The sequence below is a fragment of the Pseudopodoces humilis genome, chromosome 15 (assembly GCF_049639895.1).
Source record: "Pseudopodoces humilis isolate 2021_Gansu_Grassland_sample_001 chromosome 15, ASM4963989v1, whole genome shotgun sequence".
NCBI lineage: Eukaryota > Metazoa > Chordata > Aves > Passeriformes > Paridae > Pseudopodoces > Pseudopodoces humilis.
The window spans coordinates 12,367,499-12,392,585 of record NC_142214.1 but is presented as its reverse complement, the minus strand read 5'-3'; the positions used below and the strand labels follow the sequence as shown (position 1 = coordinate 12,392,585).

At 37.6% G+C, this 25,087-nt stretch overlaps 1 protein-coding gene across 3 annotated transcripts in view; it reads left to right on the top strand.

The window, feature by feature from the left end:
• AMMECR1 (AMMECR nuclear protein 1) overlaps positions 1 to 25,087 on the top strand; it is a 100,604-nt gene that overhangs the window by 38,888 nt on the left and 36,629 nt on the right. For 2 of the 3 annotated variants that reach the window (XM_088062851.1, XM_014258794.2), the window contains one exon: positions 20,537 to 20,647. The exons of the other annotated variant lie outside the window; for it this stretch is intronic. In XM_088062851.1, the coding sequence (XP_087918977.1) occupies positions 20,537 to 20,647 (111 nt within the window). The remainder of the gene's footprint in view (positions 1 to 20,536; positions 20,648 to 25,087) is intronic. 3 annotated transcript variants of the gene reach the window in all.

Sequence of the window (25,087 nt, the reverse complement as noted above, 5' to 3'; positions counted from 1 at the left end):
AATCACAGTTGTATTTGTGTTAGCTTTACTCATTTAAAGGCTGTTGTTGCTTTTCAGCTAAGTCACAGAATTTGCAGTGATTTTTTTTTCAGAATAGTTTTTTTCATTTGAGGTTCTCATAGTCACAGTATCCTCTTTCATCTTTTAAACTACTGTTCAGTGAATCCTTTCCCTGAGAATAGTTCAGACAGTTTTAAGTCTGCTAATACAAATTGAAGACAAGACCTTCTGAAAATCATACTGCATCTTGTGTTTCTGTTCAAGTTGCATGAACACCATTATTTTATGGACATTTTGAATCTGTGAAGAAGGTTACACATTTCATGCCCTGCTAGAGCCAGTAAGTTATGGTTGTGTAGAGAGACAAGATCTCTTGATTTACTGAGTGTTGGAAGTGGAGATGAGCAGAAAGAAAAGCTAGGGTGGCAAGGAAGTACAAGCAGTGACTGTATAATGATACTTCCCTAAATAGTCTTCAGGAACTAGTAGTTTGGGACATTTGGAGCCAGAAGTGATGTCTTTTGCCAGTAATTCTCCCCAACAACCCACCCAGCCAAGTAGCAATGAGTAGATTATAAATACAGTTTTATTGAGGGGAATTTGGAAGGAAAATGAGAATGTTTTGCAGGAATGGTTGAAATACTTCAGGGGCTATACTGTTAGAAATGCAATGAAAATCAGTATTTTTTAGAACAATGTCATGTACTTCAGGAGTACATAAAAACTGATTCTATAAATTAGGAGTTTGTTTCTCTCCTTAATGATTTTCTGGTATTATCAGTTGGCTGTCAGTTTGCTTAGCATTCATTATGTTACAGATACATAAAGAGCAAGTGGCTATTTTAAAGAGTAATTATAAGTAAGAATAGAAAGGTATTAAATACAGTTTTAAAAGGGAGTGGTTGAGAGCTTATTTGTAAACGTTTATGATTCTGCTGCTCTCAGGAGAAAGATATCTTGTGTTGGCAAAGCAGGGCAGCCAGAGTGCTTGAAAGTATGAAATCAGCTTGCAAAGGAATATGCGAAGGGCTGGGCTACTTTAGACGATCACAACAATTACTGAAAGGTACAAAATTTGGTTAAGGGAAGGTGTGTGTATACCTACTGGTTTGTCTATATATATGTATGTGTGTGTGTGTGTGTGTGTGTGTGTGTGTGTATGTGTGTATATATGTGTATATATATATATATATATATATATATATATATAATTATGTGTACATAGGAAGAGAAAGACAAAGGGACACAGACCAACTCTTTAAACTTGATGCCAGTACTGTTAAAAGAACAAAATGATATAATAAGACTGTGAATTAATTTTAGATTTAGAGTGTAAGGTTTCTACTTTCTGTAGCAATGTGGCATTACTGTAACTACTAATAGGATTAGTAGGGGCAATCATTCCAAATAGTTTAGATAGATCTTGATTACTTTATGATAAGATATATATGACACATTGCCTTTGGTAGTAAGATTACTAGATTTGATAGTTTAAAAGGTCCCTCTGAGTTCATTGGAGTGGGCTTGGGGTTTAGGCCTCAGTGCAGCATTTTACCTTCTCATGGGTCCCCCATGGAAGGGGACTGATAGTAATAATCCTGGTTCTTGGTTGTTTCTGCTTTGGTAATATGTTCTAGACAGAGAAATCTTCTGGTGATGAAGTTTTCAAGAATGAAGACAGTAGCTTTGCCATTGAAAGTCTCAAGTTACCAAGATAATGTGACAAAGCTTGTTTCTCCATATCATCTTATTGTCTTTATTTCTTGCCTGAAAATTCCTCTTTTGTTTTTTTTTAATTGACACTGGCGATCATTGCCAAGTTGTTCATGTCCTCAAGTGCAGCCATGGTAGCTAGTAATGATCCACTGATACTCCTGACATGAAGTTAAGTGCTGTCACCAGTGAATTCTGTATCTGAATGTGGGGATAAGACAGAATTTTAAACTCTGGCACTGATGCTTTTCTTGTGTAAGAAATATTGTTTTTGGGGAATAGTGATGATAGATGAAGTTTATTATCTCTAAGGACTGTTAGATGAACTGTCCTTAGGCAGTTTCCGATATAACTTATTTTTTAGCAGATTACTTGTTTCACTGTGAGCTCAGTTGTGAGCACCCAAGTTGGTACTATCTGACCTGATTGTGTCTAGCAGGATTACTAATTTACTCAGTGGGGATTGTTCTCTAGTATATTGTTTTACTTTGACAGAGAAACTTTTACTTCTCTTTCCAGCCTGCTTGTGGTTTGAGTAAGATTTATAACTTTCTTGACGTGAAGGTGAATAGAAGCAAACATTGGTCAATAACAGACCTCTGTGGAGATAATGAATTTAGAGAATGTTATGTGTATAAATAATTTTTCACTAGATTGGAACTGAACCTATTAACTAGTAACTGTGCTATTGTTCATGTTGAATAGGGAATGGGGTATTGGTTTTCTGAACATAGTATCTTTTGCTCTTCAGATCAGCTGAAGTATGCTCACTGCTACCTGTGTTTTAGGCTTGGTTGCAGTTGAGGGAGTGGCAGCCTCTATGCAGCTAAAACTGGAAATGATCAGAGGAAGTCTGACCTCACACTGTGAGGTGGAATGTGCCACCACCTTGTGTGTGGTCTGGCACAGAGCTGAGTGTTGTTCATGAGGTGGATGCTGTGCCAGTGACTGTATCTGAGCAAAGATAAGTCTATGCTTTACTTTGCAGTAAACCTTGCTGATCACAGTGTAGACCCACCTTTCCCAGGTTACTGAAAGAAAAATTGGCACCAACCTCCAGCTGTCAGATCTGAGGTTGCAGCCTGAAGTCAGGTCAGGGAGCAAGGCGCCACAATAGTGGAATTATTCTGCTTTGGAAGAGGTGAAAATAGGAGATCTGGCAGTTTGAAGCATTACACTGAGAAATGCACAAAGGAGCAATTTGGACCTCTCTGTTGTTTTAAGGGATTTATATATATATATATTTTTTTTTTGTAGACCATTAAGAGCTATCTACCCTTACCTGTGTTGATTTAAAAAAGAATGGGCAGTAGGATGGTTGAATGTTTAGGTTTTTTGGAGTAAAGATAAATCTTCAGTGGTTTGACCTTTAGAAATTTCATTGATTAGCCAATGTACAGATTTAATAGCAACAAAATAATACTAATCTTTAGATCAATTATTTGGTCTGCAGCTGTTTCATTTTAGCTAATTCCTAGAATGATTGAATCATGATTGTATGGGGTCTATAGATGGTGAGTTGGTTTGGGGCTTTTTGGTAGTATATATATTTATACCAAATAATTTTCAGATAACTCTTGGTACTACTTTTGAAAGGCTATATATATACTTTCCTGGTGTGCAGTGTAGCTGTATTTTTGTGTTAGCTTCAGGAATGTGTCATTTTCAAGGTTAATTTGAAGATGTTAGCTTTTTGCTTTCATAAAATATCTAGTGAACAAAAACATAGCATGAACACAAAGATTTTGATGTGTCAAAATTAAAATGCAGTCTGGTTATTTTCCAGAGTTTTCAGTCTGATGATTTTTGAAATTCAGTTTTGACATTTGAAGGGATCTCACTGAAGGTTTCTGTTCATAGTTATGAGAGACAGTTTGCATCTCATGTGGTGTTTGAAAAAGTATTTAATTTTAGAGAGAAGTGTTTAAGCTTTGTTGTGGAAGCATTGTAGTGTTGTCAAGATTAACTCTGTGTTTTTCAGAACTTTGTTTTTCTTTAGTCTTGTTAGTGTTGAATAGATGACTACCTCATGTAGTGTATTTGTGTCCTGTGAGCCACTTGAATGACATTATAGAACTGGAGTGCAGTTTCCGGATCTGACTTCACTTACATACCAAGAGTACTGCAGGCATAATTAATACATAATTAATGTAGTTTGCTGGTTTGGGTGAGTAATGTGAGTAAAATATGGCCTTTGGATGAGACTCCATGTCCAGGGCAAACAAAACATCCTCATACATGTGCCCCACATCCTCCCTTGAACTACTTGAATTGAGATCAGTGTATGCTTGCTGTGCTGTTTCTGCTTGATAAGTCAGCAGCAGATACTCTGCTGCTTTTGATTAGGTTCGTTTTTTGCTGAGTTTTAAGAATTTTTTGCTGAGTCTTTTAGCATCCTAAATGCTGAAGAGCTGGCTTAAGGGATAAGGTCTTTTCCTGTGTGGTCTGGGGAAAAATGGGACTCTTGCAACCAGCCAGAATTAATTTTAGGCTGACAAGAACTGTAGCTCAAGTTGTTTTAACCTGGATTTGTGTTCTGCTCTGAGAATGCTCTACTGGTTGAGACTGTAAGCCAGCTGCTGTACCCAGCAGTGCTAAAGATTACACTGAAGGGAATTTTTTTTTTTTTTAAGGGACTCTCCTCAATTTCTTTTTCTAGCTTTTGACACATTGAACAGTTAGATTGATGCCTGCAAGTATATCCAGAAGCTGTGGAAGAAAAAGCAATCACATAACACATTTCCACTGGTGATTCTGCTGGTAACAGCATTGCCAGTTGTTTGCCCTACATCTAATTCCCCAGTCAGCAGAACAAAGCTTACAGGCTAGAATGTAAGGGGATTTTTTTTCCCCTTATTGAGTTCATCTGACTACATCATGGTGCTTTTACGCATTGTTGCAAACGTTGCAATGTATGGCAGACCTTTGGATCTTGATTTTAAGATAGCGAAGGAGCCTGAAATATGTAGCAGATCCATGTGCAGGCTGTCACAGCAAGTCTTGAAATTTTGAGTGGCTGAAGATTACATTTACAAGTTGTTTTTGGTTTTTTTTCAAAATAATTCTGATGGATTGCTTCCACAAGACTATCTGGTGTTCAGCCCAGTATGTCAATGGATCCAACAGTTGGGTCCCCAAATTCAGAGGGATATATAAATTTACACTAGTGTGGGGAGAATGTATTGTGGCCTTAGTAGAATTTTCTCTCAGAGAACCTGTGTTTACTCTTTCCAGCAGACTGATTGTGCTCAGTGATCCGATCTGCTGCTGCTTTGCAGGGATGGAAATTGTGTTTGCTTTTCTGTAGTATCAGTCCCTTTAGAGTCTTAAGTGTGCTCTGGAGTTATACTGACAATCTGTTGCACTGAGTACCTTAGTGTCAGGTTTGGAACCTGTGAGGGCCTGTGCTGGCCCAGGTGAACTATGTCTGACTTGTCTGTTCAGCCAAATGCTTCCCCTGTACTTAATTCAAATTGACCTCCTTTCTCTGACCTATATACTTTGAAGATAGGTGTGAATGTCTCCCCAGTTGCTTCACTGGTAAATACTGGGAATAGTGTTCTGCTGAGCTTCTCTACACTGGTGAATCCTCCATCCCTTTCTCATTTTGGTCTGCAAGAGGTCCCACTGGTTTTTCTAGTTGGTTTCCTGGTTTTGATTTAGTTAAGTAACTGCAAGGTGCTACCCAAACATGTTAAGTTCTCTTTCCTGTTTACTTTTGACGTACTACATATATTCTTATCTCTTCTGTTCTCAATAAGCAAGCTTTCTGTTTTTAAAACCAGACTTCTCAAATTTACTTCCTAACTTCTCCATTTAATCATGCAGTATGTAGGCTTTTATTGCAGGGTCTGATGTATTCCTTTGACGGCTTTTGTTTTGCTTCCAGCTGTGAGGAATGTTTACTTTATCTCCTAATACAGAATTTTGTCTGCTTTCTTTTTGTAATTTTTTCCCCTCTTTTTAGGGTTGTATGGTTTTGGGTTGGTTTGTTTGTTTGGGTTGTTTTTGAGGGGAAACATGTTTGAGAGGATTACAGATTACTTTTTTTTTTTTCCACACTGTTCCCTTAACATTAATTATTTGTGTGCCAATAGTTTTTTGTCTCACTGTATTCAACTGTGGTGTTGAAATATAATTGCATTACAGGCACAGTTACCAAGCAGCTTTCCTATCCTTTAACTAGGTCTTGTGTACCACTTAAAACTAAGCCAAGAATTGGATCTTTTCATGTAGACCTAGCACTAATTTTTGAGGTAGAAGTCATTATTTGGGGGAAAAAAAATCTGCATTCCATTCTAATGAGTCAGAGGGTTCACTTTTCATCAGGAGATTTCAGTTGCCAATTGTTATTATCTTTCTTAAAGTTGAAACTCTGTAATCTTCCTGAACTGGTAGTGTAGTTGATCATATATCTTTATTACTTGATTGTGTGACTTCTGCCCTAAGAAATTCATTGGGCTTCTCATCTCCTGTAACTCTTTATGCCATTAAATGTTTGTATAACTTTCACAGATGCAGTGCCATTCCTCACCTGCCTGTTGTTTGTCGATTCCATTGGAATTGCTGAGTAAGCTGGCAGGCTCTCAGCATTATGCTGTTTCGGTTTGTCTTCCTACCAGATCTTGGAGATCTTTATTACTTTGAGGGTGTCAGGTGAGGCCAAGTATTTAGGCTTCCCATATGTTACTTACAGATTTCTAGCAGTACTGTAGAAGTGTTTCTAAGTTCCAAAACTCTTACTAGCATGCCAGTCTGGCTGACTCTGGCATGACTAATGTGCTCGCCTAACAAGTTCTTCCTGTTCCCATCATGCCTAAATCCTTGCTGTCTGTATCACTGACTTCATTTCTCAGCCTCACATGTGGATCTGGCAGCACCTGAGAAAGTGGAATGGAAATCCTGAGTGTAATTCTTCTGTCCATCAACCTGAGTTTACTTTCCAGAGAATCCATCCTGTGATTGCATACACTGCTGTTACTAGTGTGGATTCAGTGAACCTTTAAAATACGTAATTTAAAATGAGAAGGAACAATGACTTTAAAAGAATAATTTTGAATGTTTGCCTGAATTGCAGTCTGTCCTGTCAACTGACACCTTGGCATATAAGTTTTGTTATATATTATTGCTATAAAAAATCCTGTGTAGTTTCAAGTTTTTCCTTATGTTTCTTTAATTATTTCTCAATCCTTTGTACCAAGTTCCACTTAAGCAGAAAACTCCTTGTTTTAATTTCTCACAGGCTAGGCAGATTCTAAGTTATTGGCATAAATTGTTTGCTCATCTGCTTATATTGTGCCCTTAGGTGCTTCTGTCTCAGCATGCATCCTGCATTTGGCAATTAACAGAAAGCATTTTAAAGGTGCAAATGGATGCCTTTATTACTATGCCTAGTGTCTTATATGTGTAAAGTGTCTGAAATTAATTATTTTCCAGAACAAATTGCATACATTGCATTGCCTGCTTCTACTCACTTATCTGATATTTTGAATGAACAGTGTGTCTCACAGCTGACATTGATTAAAACATAAGTTATGCTTCAGCTGTAGCAGGAGAATCACATTTACAGCTCTAAAAAAATTTTGTGGGACCTTTAAACTGTAACTCCTGATTTTTCACTGATGTCTTGAGTAACTGCTTCAAGTAATATTTCATCATAACAAGAGAAAAAAAACAGTTTATGAAAATCCGGTAGTCACTGGCAGTTTGGTTAAAACTGGCAAGAGTGAAAAATTCAGTATCTTCAGTGGCAATGAGAATAGACTGTTTTAAGGTAGTCTGTGTAGACTCTAAAGGTAGGAGTAGTTTGTTAAAGTGCTGTCTGAACTCTATGCAAAACAATGTTTGCTGGCACCTGGTTTGTAGTAAATATGCAGCAACTATTTGTGAGCATGGAATTGTTTTCTCTCTTAAAAGAATGGAAATAATGCTGTGGCACAAAGCTTCCAGACTTTTAATACTCGGAGAATGCTTTTCTCGATCAAATTTCAAAACTAATTTTATGCTTGCATCATTCTGCTGATGATAGAAGGGGAAACATTATACCAATGCCTCAAAACTAATGTTTGCTGCATTCTTGCTAGTGACTTCTAAGGAAATAGAAGTGTAGGAGCTGGAGCTATTCTTACCTGATTTCTTTAGCAGTCTTCTGGTCTTTTATGGGGTGAAAGTTTTGGGGATCTGACACATCTTTGAAAAACATGTTGCATGTGATGTTCTTAAAACAGGTGGGTTTGGATACATTAATAGAATTTTAGAGAAGTATTCTGCTGAATTCTTTCAAAGCATTAATTGTGAAAAACTTACTATTGCAAGGAAAATACTTTCAGTGGAAATACTGTGTCTCAATTCAAGTCACCTAGAGTCACCTAGAGTGATCACAAACTAAACCCAAGTGAAGTCCTGAAGTTGCTTCAACTACGACTTCCAAAGTGTCCAGTTATGTTATTAGGCTGACTATTTTGCCCCCTTTAAATGCTTTTCTTTCACATGACTGTCTCTAATTCAGGACTACTTGGTCCCTCTGGAGAGGAGACTCCATAGTGTTGCTTTGGAAGGATAAGTAGTGCCAGTCCATGCTAACTTGATGACTTGTTAGTTTGTTAATGTTAATGTGTTTGAGCTCATTTTTAGATATGAGAGCTACTTGTGGTTTGAAATTACTCAATTTCTTTGAAACTTGGATGGGGAGGTGACTTTGGCTGGAACCTATCTACCTTGAAAATCTCCAAATGTAGCCAGAGTTTCTTGATAAGTATTTTCCTGGTATTTCTGTCAGGAGCTATCTACCAGAACATAAAATAGTGTAATATCTTCTGGGCAATGTGAAAGGTGGCAGTACCAGCTTTGCTTTACAATTAGTTTTTGTTAACAAATCAGTAGTTCCAATGTATAGTCTGAAGTTAGTTTGATTTGATTAAAAGAATTATAATGGATGACTACTAATAAAGGTATCAAGGAAACAAAAGTATATTTCTTCAGAACATTTAAAAATGTCCCATAGAAAGTAATAATCAAGTGACTACAGATTCTGAAGTAATAATGTTAATAATTTGTAATGACACTGAATTGATTTATTAACTTCATAAAGTCTGATTTTTCTGCTCTGGTTCATAATTGTGCAATTGAGGAAAAGGAATTGCTTAAGTAGATCAGAGCATAAATGTGAAGAGTTCTATAATGCGTATATATATGGTTAGATAATTTAATTAAATATTGCAAATTATGTTGCCTTAATAACCTAGAATGTGGTGACACTTGTTCTTGGGTGCTTTTGACATTGGAGCAGAATTTTATCTGGAGTTACAATCCTTATCCTGGATGTAATAAGCATATGTACTGTTTTGAAAGATTAAGCATTACTTTGAGAAGTTACAAAGTACCTTAAAATCTGCATTTCAAAATTCAAACCCCACTTTCTCATAACTTTTTTTCTGATTTTTTTGTGGAACATGCTGAATGCTCCAGAAGTTTTAATCAAAATGAAAGTTCCAGAATTTATGAAACAAATAGACATGTATGTAGTGAGGGTTGAGGACTTTCTCCGTGACTTGTAATGGGCATGTGGAATGTAATAACTTGAGTATTACATTATTTCTTCCCCCCCTTTTTAAAAACTGGTTGCAAAGGGAAATTTAAGTATGAAAAAGATGGACGTGGGACAGAAATGGAAGAGGAAGTGAAAGGAATGGGGCTAGGGAAAAGAAGCCTAAAAATACGTGGAGTACAGAAATGAGCATGATGAGCAGAAGAATGAATTTTGAAATGTAATGTGATGATGAGTGTGATGGAGGCAGGAGTACATGCTTTTTCTGTAGTACCTTGTTATGTCTCAAATTGTGTGAGAGTGAGAATGTTCATTGGAGGAGTGTTACATGTTTATGGCTTTGTTACAAAACAGTGTACGGTTCAGCAGTTCCTGATCTAGTGCTTAATAAGAGCCAGAATATCTAGGCAAAGTGCAGAGCCATCCTATCTTCTCTCCCACATATGGCACTGCACTGCTCAGATAAACATGCTCACCTAGAAATAGTCAAGGGATGTGTCTCTTCAAGCTGCATTGCTTCAGACCTGTGCTGAGGCACCTTTAATGAAAAAAATACGTATGGAACAATAAGGCACCTTTAATGAAAAGAATATGTATGGAACAATAAGGCTTTATTAAAAGCAAAGCTGATTAATTATTGTCTTTTAATTTTTTTGGTGTTGAAATAGAGATGGTTGGTTGGTTTTGAGGAGCAGGTTTCCATGTATTTACCCTGCTGGTCAGGACTTTGATAGGATGAGCAGAAGCTTACAAGATTGAAGGCTAAACCTGGCTAGTCAGAGGTAAATATGGAAGAGCATGGGACCATGGTGTGCATGATCACAGAAAGCACTGTGATAATAAATACCCTGGTGAGGAGCCTTGGCATCACAAGTGCTGTGTCATAAAAAGGCTGTAACCCCTTGTCCCATTCTGGTAGTTCTATTCTACATTGTTAGTTTTTTAATTTAAAACTAAGAGATATATTGTACTCCACATTCAGAGGAAGGTGAAAAACTCTTTCCCCACAGTTCCTTCACTTCTGTAGTCTTTTGAGGAGCATGTAATTTTCTGTTTTATTCTTCCTTGCTTTTTGATTCTTCCTATCTACTCTCTAATCATGTCCTCCTCTCCCTGTTTTGTGGGAGTGTCGGCTTCATGCCACTGTTCTTCATCACTGCAAAGAGGATTTTCAATTTGAAATGACTAATGGTTTCCCTTTTGCATGAATGATTCTGACAAGAGGTAGTAAACATAAAGGCTGTGCTAACATTACTGTTGCTAAGATCAGCAGTCAAGGAGCTGGAATAACCTTGTGATACTGCATTGGCTAATACTTGGGTCATACTTGGAAAACTTTCTTCACAGCTGTATGGGTTAGAAATATTTTTAAGGCTTGATTTATTTTTTTTTAATTTAAAAAACCCTTCTCAATTAAATAACATAGCCACATCTGTACATATTCTTTCTGGCCTAACTTCAGAAGATCTCTGGATGCTTATTTTAACTTGATCATAATTTCTTGGAGATACAAATGGCTTTAGTGACTACAGTAAAGCCCTAGGCTTTGATTCTCTAATGATATTAAATTCTAGATTACTTCAGTTAATGATTCAACATCTATCCAGATGTATAAATCTCATACCTGCTGATTGAGGTATAAAACAGCTTGACGATCTTGGAGTTTGTGGTAGACAAGAGCTGTGGTTGGAACATTGTTAAAGTGTTGTAATTTGAAGCAGTCTGACCTGATGAACTGGTGTGTCCTCTTGGGTAGTGTACTCAGCTGTGTGACACATGAGTCCCTTGTACAAACACAGTGTATACCCAGTTGAAGTTACAATGTTGGGAACTCAGGGAAGATAAACATTCTATTTTAGAGGACAATTCAAGTGTCTTACCTTAAAACAGGTTATATAGGCCTAAAGATTCATCAGTAACTCTGAGCAATGAAGTGAGTAGTTAATTTACCTGTAAGGAAGATGCCATCCTGAGGAATTTCCAGGTGCATTGTGACCTGTAGGACTGCAGATTTGAGTACTCTGATTTAAATGACTGTACTGCCCTGAGAAATATCGCTATAAAGATGTTGGGGGTTAGGTGTCCTTCCTTTTGTTCCTTCTCACCTATGGAATTTTTTCCCACCAGTGGAAGGGAAAAAATCTGACTGCTGGTACTTAGTGAGTGCTTCAGAAACAGAGTTTGGCTGGGCCCAGGGGGACAGGAAAAAAAGTGAGGGCGGGGACAGCCAGAGGCTGTCTGGTTGCTTCAGCTTCAGAGCAGGGAGCTGTTGCAGTGGAGAGAAGGGAATTTACCATCACCCAGACGGAGCTGCTGCTTCTTCTTCTTCTCCTTCTTCATTGGTGGGCCTCGCAGCTGTGCCTGTCCTGCCGGGACGTGTGGCAGTGCCACGCACAGCTGCGGAGCTGCTGATACACCTCAGCCACCAGCCCAGGATTTCTGCTCATTCCTGCCATCCCAGCCGGCTGTTCCTCAGAGTCCTGCAGGAGCACCGGGACTGACTGCCCGAGAAGGCTGTTACAGGGTCCCTGGTTCTGTTTTGTTGCTAACGCTGTAGTTATTGTTGGTTGTTTGCCTCGTTATACATACTAGTAAAGAACTGTTATTCCTATCCCCAGATCTCTGCCTGAGAGCCCCTTGATTTCAAAATTACAATAGTTCAGAGGGAGGGGGGTCTACATTTTCATTCCAAGGGAGGCTCCTGCTCTCCCTAGCAGACACCTGTCTTCCAAAACCAAGACAATAGAACATCATGCTTTTGATGGTTTTTACTTGAAAGTGCAGTAGAACTGTAGATATTTAAACTTTTTTTAGCAATGCTTAATAAGGTATACACAACCATTGAATGTGATTTCTGAGGCACTCTGGGTTTTGTTACATGTAAATATTTATTTTAGCAAAGTGAACAGCAAACTTAGGAACATATGCCATAGCAACCCAATTTGTTTCATGAACTTGAGGTATTGTCATGTGAGAGTTAAAGGGAGAAGGTGCAAAATAATTACTTTATTCATTTGTTTTGATGTTTTGTTGGTCATGTCTGACTGAGCATTCAGTCTGAGCATACCTAAAATTTCTTCACATCTCCTTATAAATTGTTACTTGTACCTTCTCTTTCCTGGAATGCTGCCTGTATTGTCTGAGCTCATGTAATAGACTGCGCAAGAATAGCAGCTCTGGTGCTGCAGCTGAAGGAGCAGACACATAGTCTGGCAGTATTTGTGAATTTGTCATTTTTTTTAAATTAATTTTTAATGTGACCTTAATTAATAAGTTGTAGGTTCACTTTAGCAAATTACGTACTAGGCAGCAGTTCTTTTATTTTTAGCTCTGCTTATACTCTTGTTTAGATATTCTTAAAATAGTATCTGCATTCTGACCTTCCTTAAGATTAGTTTCTTAGATAAGCAGAACTTGCTAACAAATTCATACTTAGCAACTCAGGTTTGAGTCTGATCTCTAGGGCACGTGATCATTTTGGGAAAACCGCTGAATATACCAAGTGGTTTATATGCCTAAAGAAATCAAACTCTAAATGTTGATTTCTGAAATACAGTAGTTGGAAGAGTTGCTCATTTAGTGCTGAGGATGACTGAAAGAATATGCTGTACCCTCAGAAGTAATTAATAACCTTTTCAGTAATTGTATAGTATTTTAATTCAAAAACTGCGGTTCTTTTTTCTGACTTCTGAAGCCAGTAGGTTGTGATTGTCTTTGGATCACCATGCATTGGCAGTAATGAATCTTTTTCATTGACTAAATATGTTGAAGGAGTAGTGCAATACAGACTGTTTTTAAGAAGCTCAGTGTGTTTCCCACATGGCAGAAGAATGTTGTCATGGAATAAATTTCCTTCTGTTTGGGGAAGTCTATGCTTGCCATGCCCTAGTCTTTGGATTTTACTGGATGATGTTCTAGAAATTTGAGGTTTCTGGTATGTATGTGATTGGACACAGGCAGGGGAATGGGTTTTAGACTACACAGTAGTTAATTCTTTTTGATTGTGCAAGACTAGTCAAGCAAATTGTGCTGTTAACAGCTCGTGTCAAAATATGTGTTAAGTGGCACTGTAGTGAAAAAACCCCAACTTTTTGTTTGTAACTAGCCCAAAAGACTATATTGACTTCAAGAACAGGAAAAATATAATATATGGGCTTCTCTAAATTTTCACTTCAGAATGTTTCTTGGACTTGAAATGAAGAAACTGGTTTCTATTTTGGATTCAGAAAAGAGTTGAAGAGCACCTTGAACCCCAAGGAAGCTACTCAATCTTCTGTTCCTTGAAGCAATAAATAATGTTTTCTGATCCTTAAAATATGGTTAATATTACATATCTCTCTACTCAATTCTGCAATACTGCTACATAGAAGGAAACATACAGAAGTATATGAATCAGGGTTTTTCAGATTTTTTTTTTACTGTGGGATTTGTAATCAGTTTTACACACAGTTTCATTTGTGAATTGTCCCTTTGTTCTCTTACCTTGCATCATACAAAATCAGAAAAAGAGTCTGTAGTGGACATCAGGAGGCCATTTGTTCTTTCTCTTGTTAAAGTGTTACTGCTGAAGATCAGTAGATCACGCGGACACAGGTTGAGGTGTGGTGCAAGAAAGAGCAGAGTTTATTTTTCCTCCCAGGATTTATAAGCTTGTGACCACGGCCAGGGATTGGATGGTCAGGATAACACTTTCTCACTGCACTGGCCATGAGAGGTGCCCATTACAAGACGTGTAACAGAAAGAATGTACACATATCTATGTTTACAGTTACTGTCCTGGGAAAGTCTTTAGAAAACTATGTCAGCAAGCTCAGAAGCTGAGTTTTCAGGGCGACATTAAAGGATGGAATCAAATATATTTACAGCATTACTGACAGTGGCCTGTTTTTGGAGGCCTTTGAGGATACACTGGTGATGACAGCTGTACATCCTTCAACACAGTTAACATTCATGTTTCTTACCATCTCCATCCATTACCATTCTTACCATTAGGACTTTCTTTAATTGAACATCTTACAGTGTGGCTTTCTTAGCATCTTCTGTTGGCAGATGTTCCCATAAGTCTCTGAGTTTAGTAGCTCGGAAGCAACTTCCTTGTCTTTCACTTCCTTCTCATAAATAATTTTATGAGGAGAGTGGGGGTTTTCCCTTTACACTAGTTTATATTCATATGTTGCAAATTGATTGTCTATGTTGTGCCTCTTGCTGTTTTTCTGTCTTCCCCAATTTTCCAAGTAGTTGTATTGCTGTGATTGTCAGTCTTTATGCACTTGTGCCTTTTTCCTTTGAGGAAGGAGCTTTGGGCTCCTGTGAGAAGCTACTGACTTCTTCCTTTTGTTGCTTTTCTCAGCTTCTGGAAAACTGTATGTATTAATTGTCTACGTTTACCAAATTCTGTCTTTATAAATGTGGATGGAAAGCTATTGCTGTTCTTATATTCCTTTGGAGATTCATGAAGTCCTGTCTTGACTTTCTTGTGTCTTATCAGACTTTTTCTGGAATATATCTGGTGAGATAAAATGTCCTTGCCTCACATTGTGTACTTGTATGATGATGGCTGAGAAAGACACCAGATGTTTTCGTGGTTGTTGACCAGCTTTGTGGTTTTATCCACCACGTTTCCCCTTTCATCACAAACCAGGTACGTCCAGCATACCTGCCCTCCTCCTCAGGTGACTCAAATGTCTGTGCAGGTCCCCTTGATGAAGCTATTGCAGGGGGGTGTACTTCCTCCTTCACTCCTGAGCTGTATTCTTTTATATTGAGTAATGAGAGTTAGCTCATGGAATTGTGACAGCTGGAAATGCCTCAGCCTGGAGAGTGCTGGAGTTGAGTGTCTCAGTCATAGGAGGGAGGCTGATCTCTGTGCTTCTGGACAGGGCTGGCACTGCACCTGTGAGGTGTTGTAGCAGACTGTTCCAGTGACAAACTTGAAATCCAAAGACAGAATAAGGTTTATGTAAAAGAATATAAATCTTAAAATTTCTGGAACTGGGGAGCAGAACTTCTTCACTTGCATGAAACAAAAAGGAAAATGCTGGCAGTGCCACTTTGCATGTTTTGAGTGCTTCCTGGGCATGTGAAAGTTTGGAGATCCTCAGAGCTGAAGTGGAAGCACTCTGGTCTTACAAAAGGATGAGTACGCAGCTTTTCAAAGTGTCAGATCCTACAGCTCTGGGTGTCAAGTAACATGAGGGCTGTAGAGGCTTTCTTACCTTCTCTGGTTATAAAAGGTGGTGTTTAGATAACTATAATTAAAATGTCTATCTAAATATCATTTTACCTTCCAGTTCTTCAAGTTTGATCCTTTTCATTTCAAAGTCCTCCAAGTTTTTTATTACTTGGAAGTCTTCAAATGAAACAAACATTTCTTGTTCATCTTTTATAAAGTAAAGAAATATTCTTCATCTGTTACTCTTTCTGTCCCCTGTTCTTCTCACCTTGCCCCACTTTCTTTTTCTTCATATTCATAACAAGGAAGAGGAACTTTCCGTACTGGTACTGGTACTGGTACTAGGACAAGTTTATTCATGGTTCTTGCTTTCCCTCCCACACCCTAACTTGAAGGATCCCTTCACTTTTTTGGTAAATAAGAGGCAGCTTGTATCCAATGCTGCTTTATATTGAAAGAAGATATTTTCAACCATGCATTCTGCGTGTCAGTGTAAATTATTGGCACAATGACTTAAAAGTGGTAGCTTTCAGACTCCTGCTTTCAGTCTAAATATCTTCAGTAATGTGTAGCAACAGGTGAGTAATTGATTTAGGCAATTTTTGCTGTGAAACTTTGCCAGTGCCCTAAGCACACCTTTTAAGCATGATGTATCAGACACTATTCTGATACTTATTTTCACTATTTAGATATTGTTTTCAATATATGAAAATTCATATATTATATGATATATATTCATATATATTCACTCATATATATATATGTATATTCACTCATATAATTCATAATATCATATCATGATATTCATGAATTCATATATGATATATGAATTATAAGATATATGATTTCACTATTTATACATTGTGACCTGCATGGGGATTGTTCCTGTTCTCCTGGAGTTGTAACAGATTAATGCTCAGGTAAAGTATAGGGCTGTCCTAGTTTTTTCATTAATGACAAGGGTATAATAGCTAGAGTGTGACATGGGCAGGCAGCACTGATCAGGTGACCCAAGCACCTTGAAGTTCAGCCACACATTTTCTGGCTTGCCTTTAAGGTTGGTGTTCAGGGTATTGGATGTATTTTAGAATCTGACAAGGAGACAGACTGTGTATGTATGCCCCTTTTGATGACTGCAGTTGTATATAAGGAGGTAATATCATATCACATCACTGTGTTGTAGTGGTCTCTTTAATTCAGTTTTGCAACTGAAAGGAAAAAACAATACACATGATCAGCTGGTTTTCATGGAGTAGTGCCTGGCAACCTCTATAGCAAGTATCTGAAACAGTTCCTGCTATTTAGATTAGAGGTGGGCAAGACTTCTTGATAAATAGTAAGTTATACAGTGTCTGGATGGTGAGTTTATAGTCTTCAGGTTGCTTGTGAATTTGCTGTGGCACCAGTAAATAGTTTTGGATAGAAATGCTTTTTCAGTGCCTGGCTCTCAAACAAACAAAAATCTAAATATAGACCCTTATGAGAGAAGAATGATTTTTTACAGGGGCTTCAGAGGGTCTGGATTTGGTCTCTTCTTCTGTCCCTTTGTGATTTGAAACATCTTCCACCATCCTTTAGCTACTAATAATTGGTGGTGCTCTGCAAAAATCCTGTTAACACTGTCAGCAGCATATGTTAGAGGTTCCTGGCACCACAAAGAGAAGCTGAACAATCAGATTTCTGAGTCTGGTAGTTGAAGATAGCTCACTCCCAAACTTGGAGCTCGTTCTTTTATGCTTCATCCTAAACTGAGTAAGAGAACTTCTTGAAGCTGATTATTAGAGCACCTCCCAGGGAAGTGCAGAGTCTGGTTTTGTGAATTTTTTTTTTTTTTAGAACTAACAAACAACAACATCTGCAGCTTTCTGACTACATCAAGAGGGAACCAGACAGAAAGGTGAGAGCACTCCACCCAGTATGCTCCTTGATTCTTATGGGATATGTGGCTTCAAACTCCCTTAGGCAAAAAGAAGATTGATCTCCAGGATGCCATGCATGTCCTTGCTGTATGTCATTGGTTAACAGTCCAAGCATCTGCCATCTTTCCTGCTTCTTACTAAAGATTTTTAGGTCTAACAATGTGTTGCTCAAAAAAGCCCTTGTTCATATTGTAAGAAAAAAGGTTCCAGATGAAAAAGAACTATTTTTTTTTCAAGTTGAAAATGAACTGATTTACTTAGCTGCTTTTGACATCAGTATCTGTGGAGTTTGGGACTTTAGCTTTAAATTTGCAGTGATGTCAGATAGCAAGTTTATTTGTGGGTTATTTGCTTTAGAACACAAGAAAAGAATTGCAGGCTTGAGGAAGATAGGCTATCGGCTGAAGCCAAGGATGCCAGTAAAAAGCAAAATAACGTCTCTAATAAGAAAAATACTCTTTTCTCTCCATAGCTTGTCTAGCTTCTGTGAGCAGGTTTTCTATGGTCTTTGTTTAGTGTAAGACTAGAAATGCTCTCTGAAGACTTCCTATTAGGCTGTAAGAGTTAATACTAAAGTAGCAGTCAGTGTTCCTAGTTCAGAGATTGAAACATCGATGCAGGTGCAGGACCCTCGTTTGTAATTCTGACTGCAGTTCCAAACATAGATGTTCAGGAAGGCAAATTTACATTGGAAAAAAGTGTAGAGAAGAGGTGTGGTGGTCAGAATGCACAAGTCCCCTTTGAGAGGAAACTGAATGAGCACATCCCACTTAGCAAAGTGAAGTCTGAAGAGGCATGTGAACTATTTTAATAAATACTTTGGGGAATAATAACAAGGAAGGGAAAGAACTATTTAAACTGAAGGACAATGTTGCCCCAAGAGTACCTAGGTACAGGCTGGCTGGGAAAACGGTTTGGCAGGAAATTGGAATGTTTCCAGAGGTTCATAACTTCAGCAAGGTTTTGAGGCAACTTTGAGATTTTTCATTTTGGGGATTTTGTCTCCATTATTTCTACTTCTAACAGTAGGACATGGATAATTTGTGAACAGAATTATATAATTATTCCTTACAATAGAAGGAGCCCTGAAGGTCTCTTTCAGGTATTTTCTTGAGTTTTAAGAGTTAGAATCCTCTTGGGTCACTGCCTGTTCTGAACCTGAGGTGCGTATTACACTTTGAAGACATCTGTGATGGTAATTGAGTAATTCTGTTCAGTAGGCTTGGATTTTCTGTATAGACATCCTCATGCCCTTAGTGGTTCCTGGGGAGCAATACAGAAGTTGAAAGGATGGGAAAACATCTGTAGTCAGACTTTGTGTTGTATGCTAATAATGGCTGCCAGTGGTGGTTCACTTACCCAACTCAGTCTGAGCAGTATGCTCATACTCCTACTACCAGTAGTACAAAAATATATGTATATACCTTCTACATTGTGTCTTGGTACTCATTGACAAGGACCTCCAAATTACATGCAAATGTTTCAGTACTATTTGGCATTCGGTGAAGTTCTCTGGTCTTCTCTTGTCCTTTTAAAATAGCAGTAATAATGCATCTTAGAAGGAATTCAGTTTTGTCAGGAAAATAAATATGTATATTTTCCCTGAATTACCGCCCTCCACTAAGTGTATTACAGCTAATAGATCTCATAATCCAAAGATAAAGGTCAAGAGAATAATTCTAAAGTCCGTTTTGAGTCTTATTCAAGCTTATTTCTGTTCAAGGGAAAAGGCTGATTTTAGTGCCATTGTGATCTAATAATTTTGTTGGTACCATTAAGGGTACCTGTCTTGAAAATGTTGTGAAATGCCACTTATTGATCTGAATGTAAAATAGTGCAATAGCCCACATTTTATTTAATGTTTGGTAATGAGCCTTTTTGGCTTTATGCTTTTCAGTTTTAAAAAAGGGAGGAGAGCTGGCAATAAGAAATGGAAGGAAATCCGAAAGAAAACTCTGACTTCAGCTTCCTCTTTTATTCATCATCATTGAAAGAAGGGAACTTGTCCAGCCTCAAACAAGTAAGGAGGAAGTTGCTGTACCAGCAGGTGACAGCAGGTGTTAGCAAGTTAGGAGAGGACTGGATGCTGCTGTTGGTGCTGCAGGCTGAAGCATATCCTTTTCTTCCATCACAGGACAAGTATCTTGTGCTGCACAAGACAAAGTGAGTGGTGTGGAAGGAGAAAAGGGATATGGGCTATTACTTGAGAGTCCCAGAGTGCACCCGTCCCAATGTATGTGCCCCCAGTACAGTTACACCCATCTCTGCTACACTGTGCAGTTGTGAAGTGACTGATCTGCTCATAGAATACAATGCGCTTTGATTTGTCACCTTTCTAGAAAGAGTAAATTTTACGTGCTTTTTCTTCTCAAAGCATCCCTTTTCATCTCAGCATTAGAAATCTTTGTTAGGGTTGATATCCAGGATCCATGTGCACTCCCTTGAGAAATTCAAGTTAGTGTAGTTTTCTCTTGCTTGTGTATTGATTAATGCAATTCTCTAGAACTGCAAGGATAGGTTTGGTCCCCAAGAGCTGTATGGTTCTCCTCTTTCTGATGAATTTATTGCATGTACAATTTAGTACTGGTTTGTTATTATTATTTCTTTGTAACTGTCATGGTCATGTGTTCAACTTGGAGATTTTGCTGTACTTCTGATCATTTTTGGTATTTTTAAATGCTAACTTGGGATTAATGGAGAAAATATCCTTTCTTCTGGTAGCTTTTTAAGAGGGCATTCCTAAATTTTGTTGTCTTCCAAAGATACCTGTTTCCAGCCAGCAGTATTAAAGACCAAAGTATTAGTGTTCAGAAGGATGGATAGCTAGTGTGACAGGGTATTTTTCCTTTCTATAAAGGGTTCTTTATAGACAGATCTCTAGGGTTTTTCCCATTCACAGGGGAAGGTTAATGGGTACAGTGAGCATATCTGATCTGTTACCAAGCAGTTTCATTCAGTCACTAAACTATTTCAGTAATCTTATTTTCTATTATATCACATGAACAATGTTTCTAGAACAGTCAAAATAATTGAAAAAAACATATCTCACTGCTATGGCCTGTTCAGATACAGTTATATTAGAGATTTGCCCCCTGTTGCCTGAAATGAAAGGGCACTGTTGCAGATATTTCACACCATTAAAATTGCTCCTGTGATCATATCTCTCTCTTTTTCTCCCTAACACAGCCCACTGTTTGTAACATGGAAGATTGGTCGAGATAAACGATTGCGTGGATGCATAGGTACTTTTTCCGCCATGAACCTGCATTCAGGACTCAGGGAGTACACACTTACTAGGTAAGAATTTGTTTTCTATAGCTCTGACTTACATATTTAACTAGTCTGTTGAGGAGATTATGGGTGTGCTTTGGTTTGTTTTGGGTTTTTTGGCTGTGTCACTGTAAGGGTCAATGAAAACCGGTTTCCTTTTGATGATAAGAGTAGTGCCTGGATATTTGACTACTGCTGTCACAAGGTTATGCTTGCAGTTAAAAACTGTAAGTTGAGCCTATTCTCATTTTATTATCTGTAAACTACTTAACAGTAGTTTATTGTAACTGGTTATTACAATATTTTTCCAGTGTTCAGACAAATTTTAACCTTACTAGTTAATGTCAGGCCAGAAAACCAGACGGATTTGGGAATTATCCTGTTCACACTTCTAAAACAGCAGGTATTCTCACCTCTTCTCCATCAGGTGCTTCCAATCAGCTGCAGTTAATTTAATGCTACAAATTTCCATTACATGTTACTCTTCAGATACATCCCAGCCCCTGAGCAGGAAACTTCTGGATGAGGGAGGTAAGTGATGATGATAATCCTTCAGTCCCTGGCAGCATAATCTTCATGTTTTGATCTACACATAAATTAATTCATTTTAATATTGTTCCATTTCCTTTGAATAGAGTGAAAACTAGTAAGTTCATCACTAGAGCTAATAGCAAGCTTTCTACTTGTTTTTCTAAGAGTTTTCTTAAGTTTGTTCTCTAAAGAATTAGTGGAATTTTGTTCCTCTCAGTTACAATAGACTTTATTGTGCTCTAAAATAGAAGCTGCCTTCTGGCATGTATAAACCTCTAAAATTGTCATCACTTAATTAGTGCTTCCAGATCACTTTAGATTTGAGGCTTTTGTCCATTACAGGATCTTCCTCTGCTATTAAAATGCCTTGTCCATTCTGGCATTAAATAATATTAGAATGGGAGATGTTCTTTCTTGTGTGTCTCCCTGGTTAGTTGCAACCTGAAGCTCATTTCATGTTTCTCTGCTGAGCTTGAAGAAGATAACTGTTCATCTCCTGGTGCTCTTATGAACTTCTGAAAGACCTAGTTATCTTTATCATGTTCAATTTTTTTATTATGCACTCTGGAATCTTTCTGCTTGAGTCCTTTAAAACCTAAGCATTCAGAATGGTCAGTGAGAAGAACCTTTTAATAAAGTTCAAAGCAATTTCTTTGTTGACAGTTAAAAGGCTTAAAATGTTAATGGTTAGTGAGCCAGACTGAATGGAAAACAACTTTCCCCCTGTACTGGAGAGTGTTTCATGTAGGTATATGTTTTATATATGCCTGATCAAGAACAATGAATTTGTACAGAAAATTTCCCCCTGAGGTTATGAATAAGGTGGTACCTCAAGAAAATAGTTTTTGTTCCTCATAGATTTTTCCATTCTCACAAAACAGATAGGGCTGCACTCTTAAATACCTTTAGAACTAGTTATAAGATCCCTGTCACTGCGTTCTAACTCTGAAAGCTGAAGTCAAAATACATGAAAAGTGATGAAAATTAAAGGGAGCTGAAATAATTTCAGTGCAGTATTTACAGGATGGCCACATGCTGTGTAAGTTTATACTAGACTTTATAGAGGATAGATCAGTAATTTTCAAGATGAGGAAAATGGAACTATATACCAACCTATTTTTAAAAAAAATCTTCATAAGCACTTAACTTGCTTTAAAATAAAATATCACATTTAGTGCATATTGGATTTTGTTACCTTTTATGGTAAATCTTTTTTATACTTATGGTACCTAAAATGCTAAAATGTTTCCAGATTGCTTTATTTATTTTTTTTTAAATAACAAGCTTCAAATATGATCACTGAAATGTAGAGTTCATATTGGAATGTACAAAAAAGGTGTTCCCTTCCATCAGTCATTATATAAAAAAATGAAAGAGAGGGTTACTTGTTTCCTTCTTGTGGTCAGTCTTTTCAACTATGGAGCTCCCTGAAGAGAGCATTTGAGGAATAAAAGAAGCACCATTGGAATGTCCATGGGCTTTGAGAGTTTGGAGCTTGACAGGCCTCCCTAGGAAGGGTTAGAAACTGGGACATTATAGCTTGCTCCAGCAGTATATGGGTAATAGGCAGCTACAGAAAATGTGATTCCCTTTCCTGAAAGGGAAAAACTTGTTTAGGCAGAAATTAATCAACAAAGTAGGTAGAATGAGAATAGGCTCTACTGCAGAAGGTGGAACTTGACCAGAACTTTGAGGATGCAGTCAGATGACTACTGACCTTATTTTCCTTTGACATAGGGAGACACTTTTCTTCAGTTATTTTGAAGATATAGCATGGATAAACTGAACCAGGTTGTTTGTCTAATTCATTCTTAATTTTTTGCAGCACCTTCTGTGGAATTGTGACACAGCTTTCAGTCAGTTAAATGGTACAAAGGAATAGCTGTTTTTAAATGCCCTGGTGCTTAGCAATCAAAATATCCACAACTCCCTTGACACATAATTTTATTGCAAATATGCTGAATAGTCCTTAGGATCACAGTAAATAAATTTCAGTATTTCTGGTGGTGATCTTGGGCTGTGTATCATATCCAGTGTGCAGCATACACATCTCTGTCTGCATACGGTGGTGTAGTTCCTTTGAAGCAGCATAAAGATAGTTCATCTAGCAATCTGGAGTGAACAGTTTCTTCCTTGGGACATCCTCACCCTACACTTTTTTGAGTCTGTAACCAAAAATGGTGATCTGTGACCATTTTGAGCTCTACAGGTTGTCGTGCTGATATTGCTAGTATGTTCTAAACAGGAACATACTTAGTTCCACATAGGAAGTTTATGTCGAATGATTCATCATTAATTGGATGCATCTGCCTAAGTTCTGAAGAGGGATGAGAATACCCAGATTCAAAAAAGCTATTACTGCATTCCTTATAAAATCTGCATGTTAAATTCAATTCAGTTATATCAGTGAAACATAGGGGAAAAGATGTATACTATTAAAATCTTCTGCAGAACTTTATGGAGAGAGATTCACACTTGATTTCTATTTCATTTTACTAGGAGATAAACCATGTCCAAATATTCTACAGTGTTGAATGTTGCATTTTAGAATGAAGAAATTTTACCATGGGCAAAATAGTCCTTTAGACTGAATGTGTTTAATTGGCTATCCCACCTGAGTGCATAAAAATAATCCAATTCAGATTATAAAAATACCTTATGTTTTACAACTCCTTCAAGAAATTACTCTGAACTTGGAAGCAAGTTACCACAGAATTTCATAATAGATTGATAAATTACTTTTTCATGTTTTCTCTACAGCAGTAAGACTTAGGTTTTGGTACTGAAGTTTTAAGCTCCTACTTTTATACACTTGAGATACTGAGCAAAATGGTTTCAGTTCTTTGTTTTAGTTTTTAATCTGTTTCATAGAATTTGAAGTAATATTTTTTTGCCTATTGGATGCAAAAGTGTAGGTGCATAAATTTTTAACTCTGTGTTGGTTTAGCCTGTCAAGGCTAGAATATGTATCTGGGGAGGGAGATAGACAACAGGCAGGTATAGGAAGATGTTACATGGCCGAGTCTGCTGTCCCAGAAGAAAGTAGTAAAGAACAATTGGAGGACTCCAAGGCTTAAGTGTATTAACCTAATGGCTGAGAACTGGGTTTAACCTACCTTCCTTTAACTAGCATAGACCTTTCTCTACTGAGTATATGATGCAATCAGTCTTTTTGTTGTGTATTCTACTTCACTCCACTGAGGGAAATAGGACCGATGTCGGACACTCAGTTGATGTGGCTGATCAAGAAAAGAAAATTAAGAGAAGCTTGGGATGAGAAGCACAAGATGGAAGAAAATGAAATCTGTGACCCAACTTTCTCATAACTCAATTGGGGTATACATACCATATGAGGATTTGGCTACTGCTGGCATCAAGTACTGCTCTGTCCTTGTCAGCAATCTCAAGAGTCTTAGTCCTTGTTGTTGTAATATTCCCTGCTCTCTCTGTCAAAAACAGTAACAGGAGGAATCCCGTTCCAAAGTTTTATCATCCAATGGTAAGAGCAGTATGGCAAGCTAGTTTAAGGGGTAAAATTGAAAAATATTTAATGACTGATCACATTAAGATTGATGCTGGCCTTATTTGCTAAAGACTAGTGACAAGTATTTGTACAGACAGGACAAGTTCCTTCAAGTGTTCATTTGAGTTTACTACTCTAACCCTGTAATCAGTGGCCCACGTCAGTGCTAACTTCCTAAAACCTTTACCACCAAGCAGTGTTGCTATGTGTGTAGGCAGTCATTACCATTGATACAGAGAAAAGCATACTCATTCATCTGACTAATTTTTTGAACTGCAGAGTTGAGGGAATTACAGTTATTGTGACCCTCACTATTGACAGCAGTTATAGGTTGAATTAATTTGTGCAAATAATATTTAATGTAATATTTCAGAGCATATTGTTGCTTCTGTGTTGCCCACTGATAATACTTT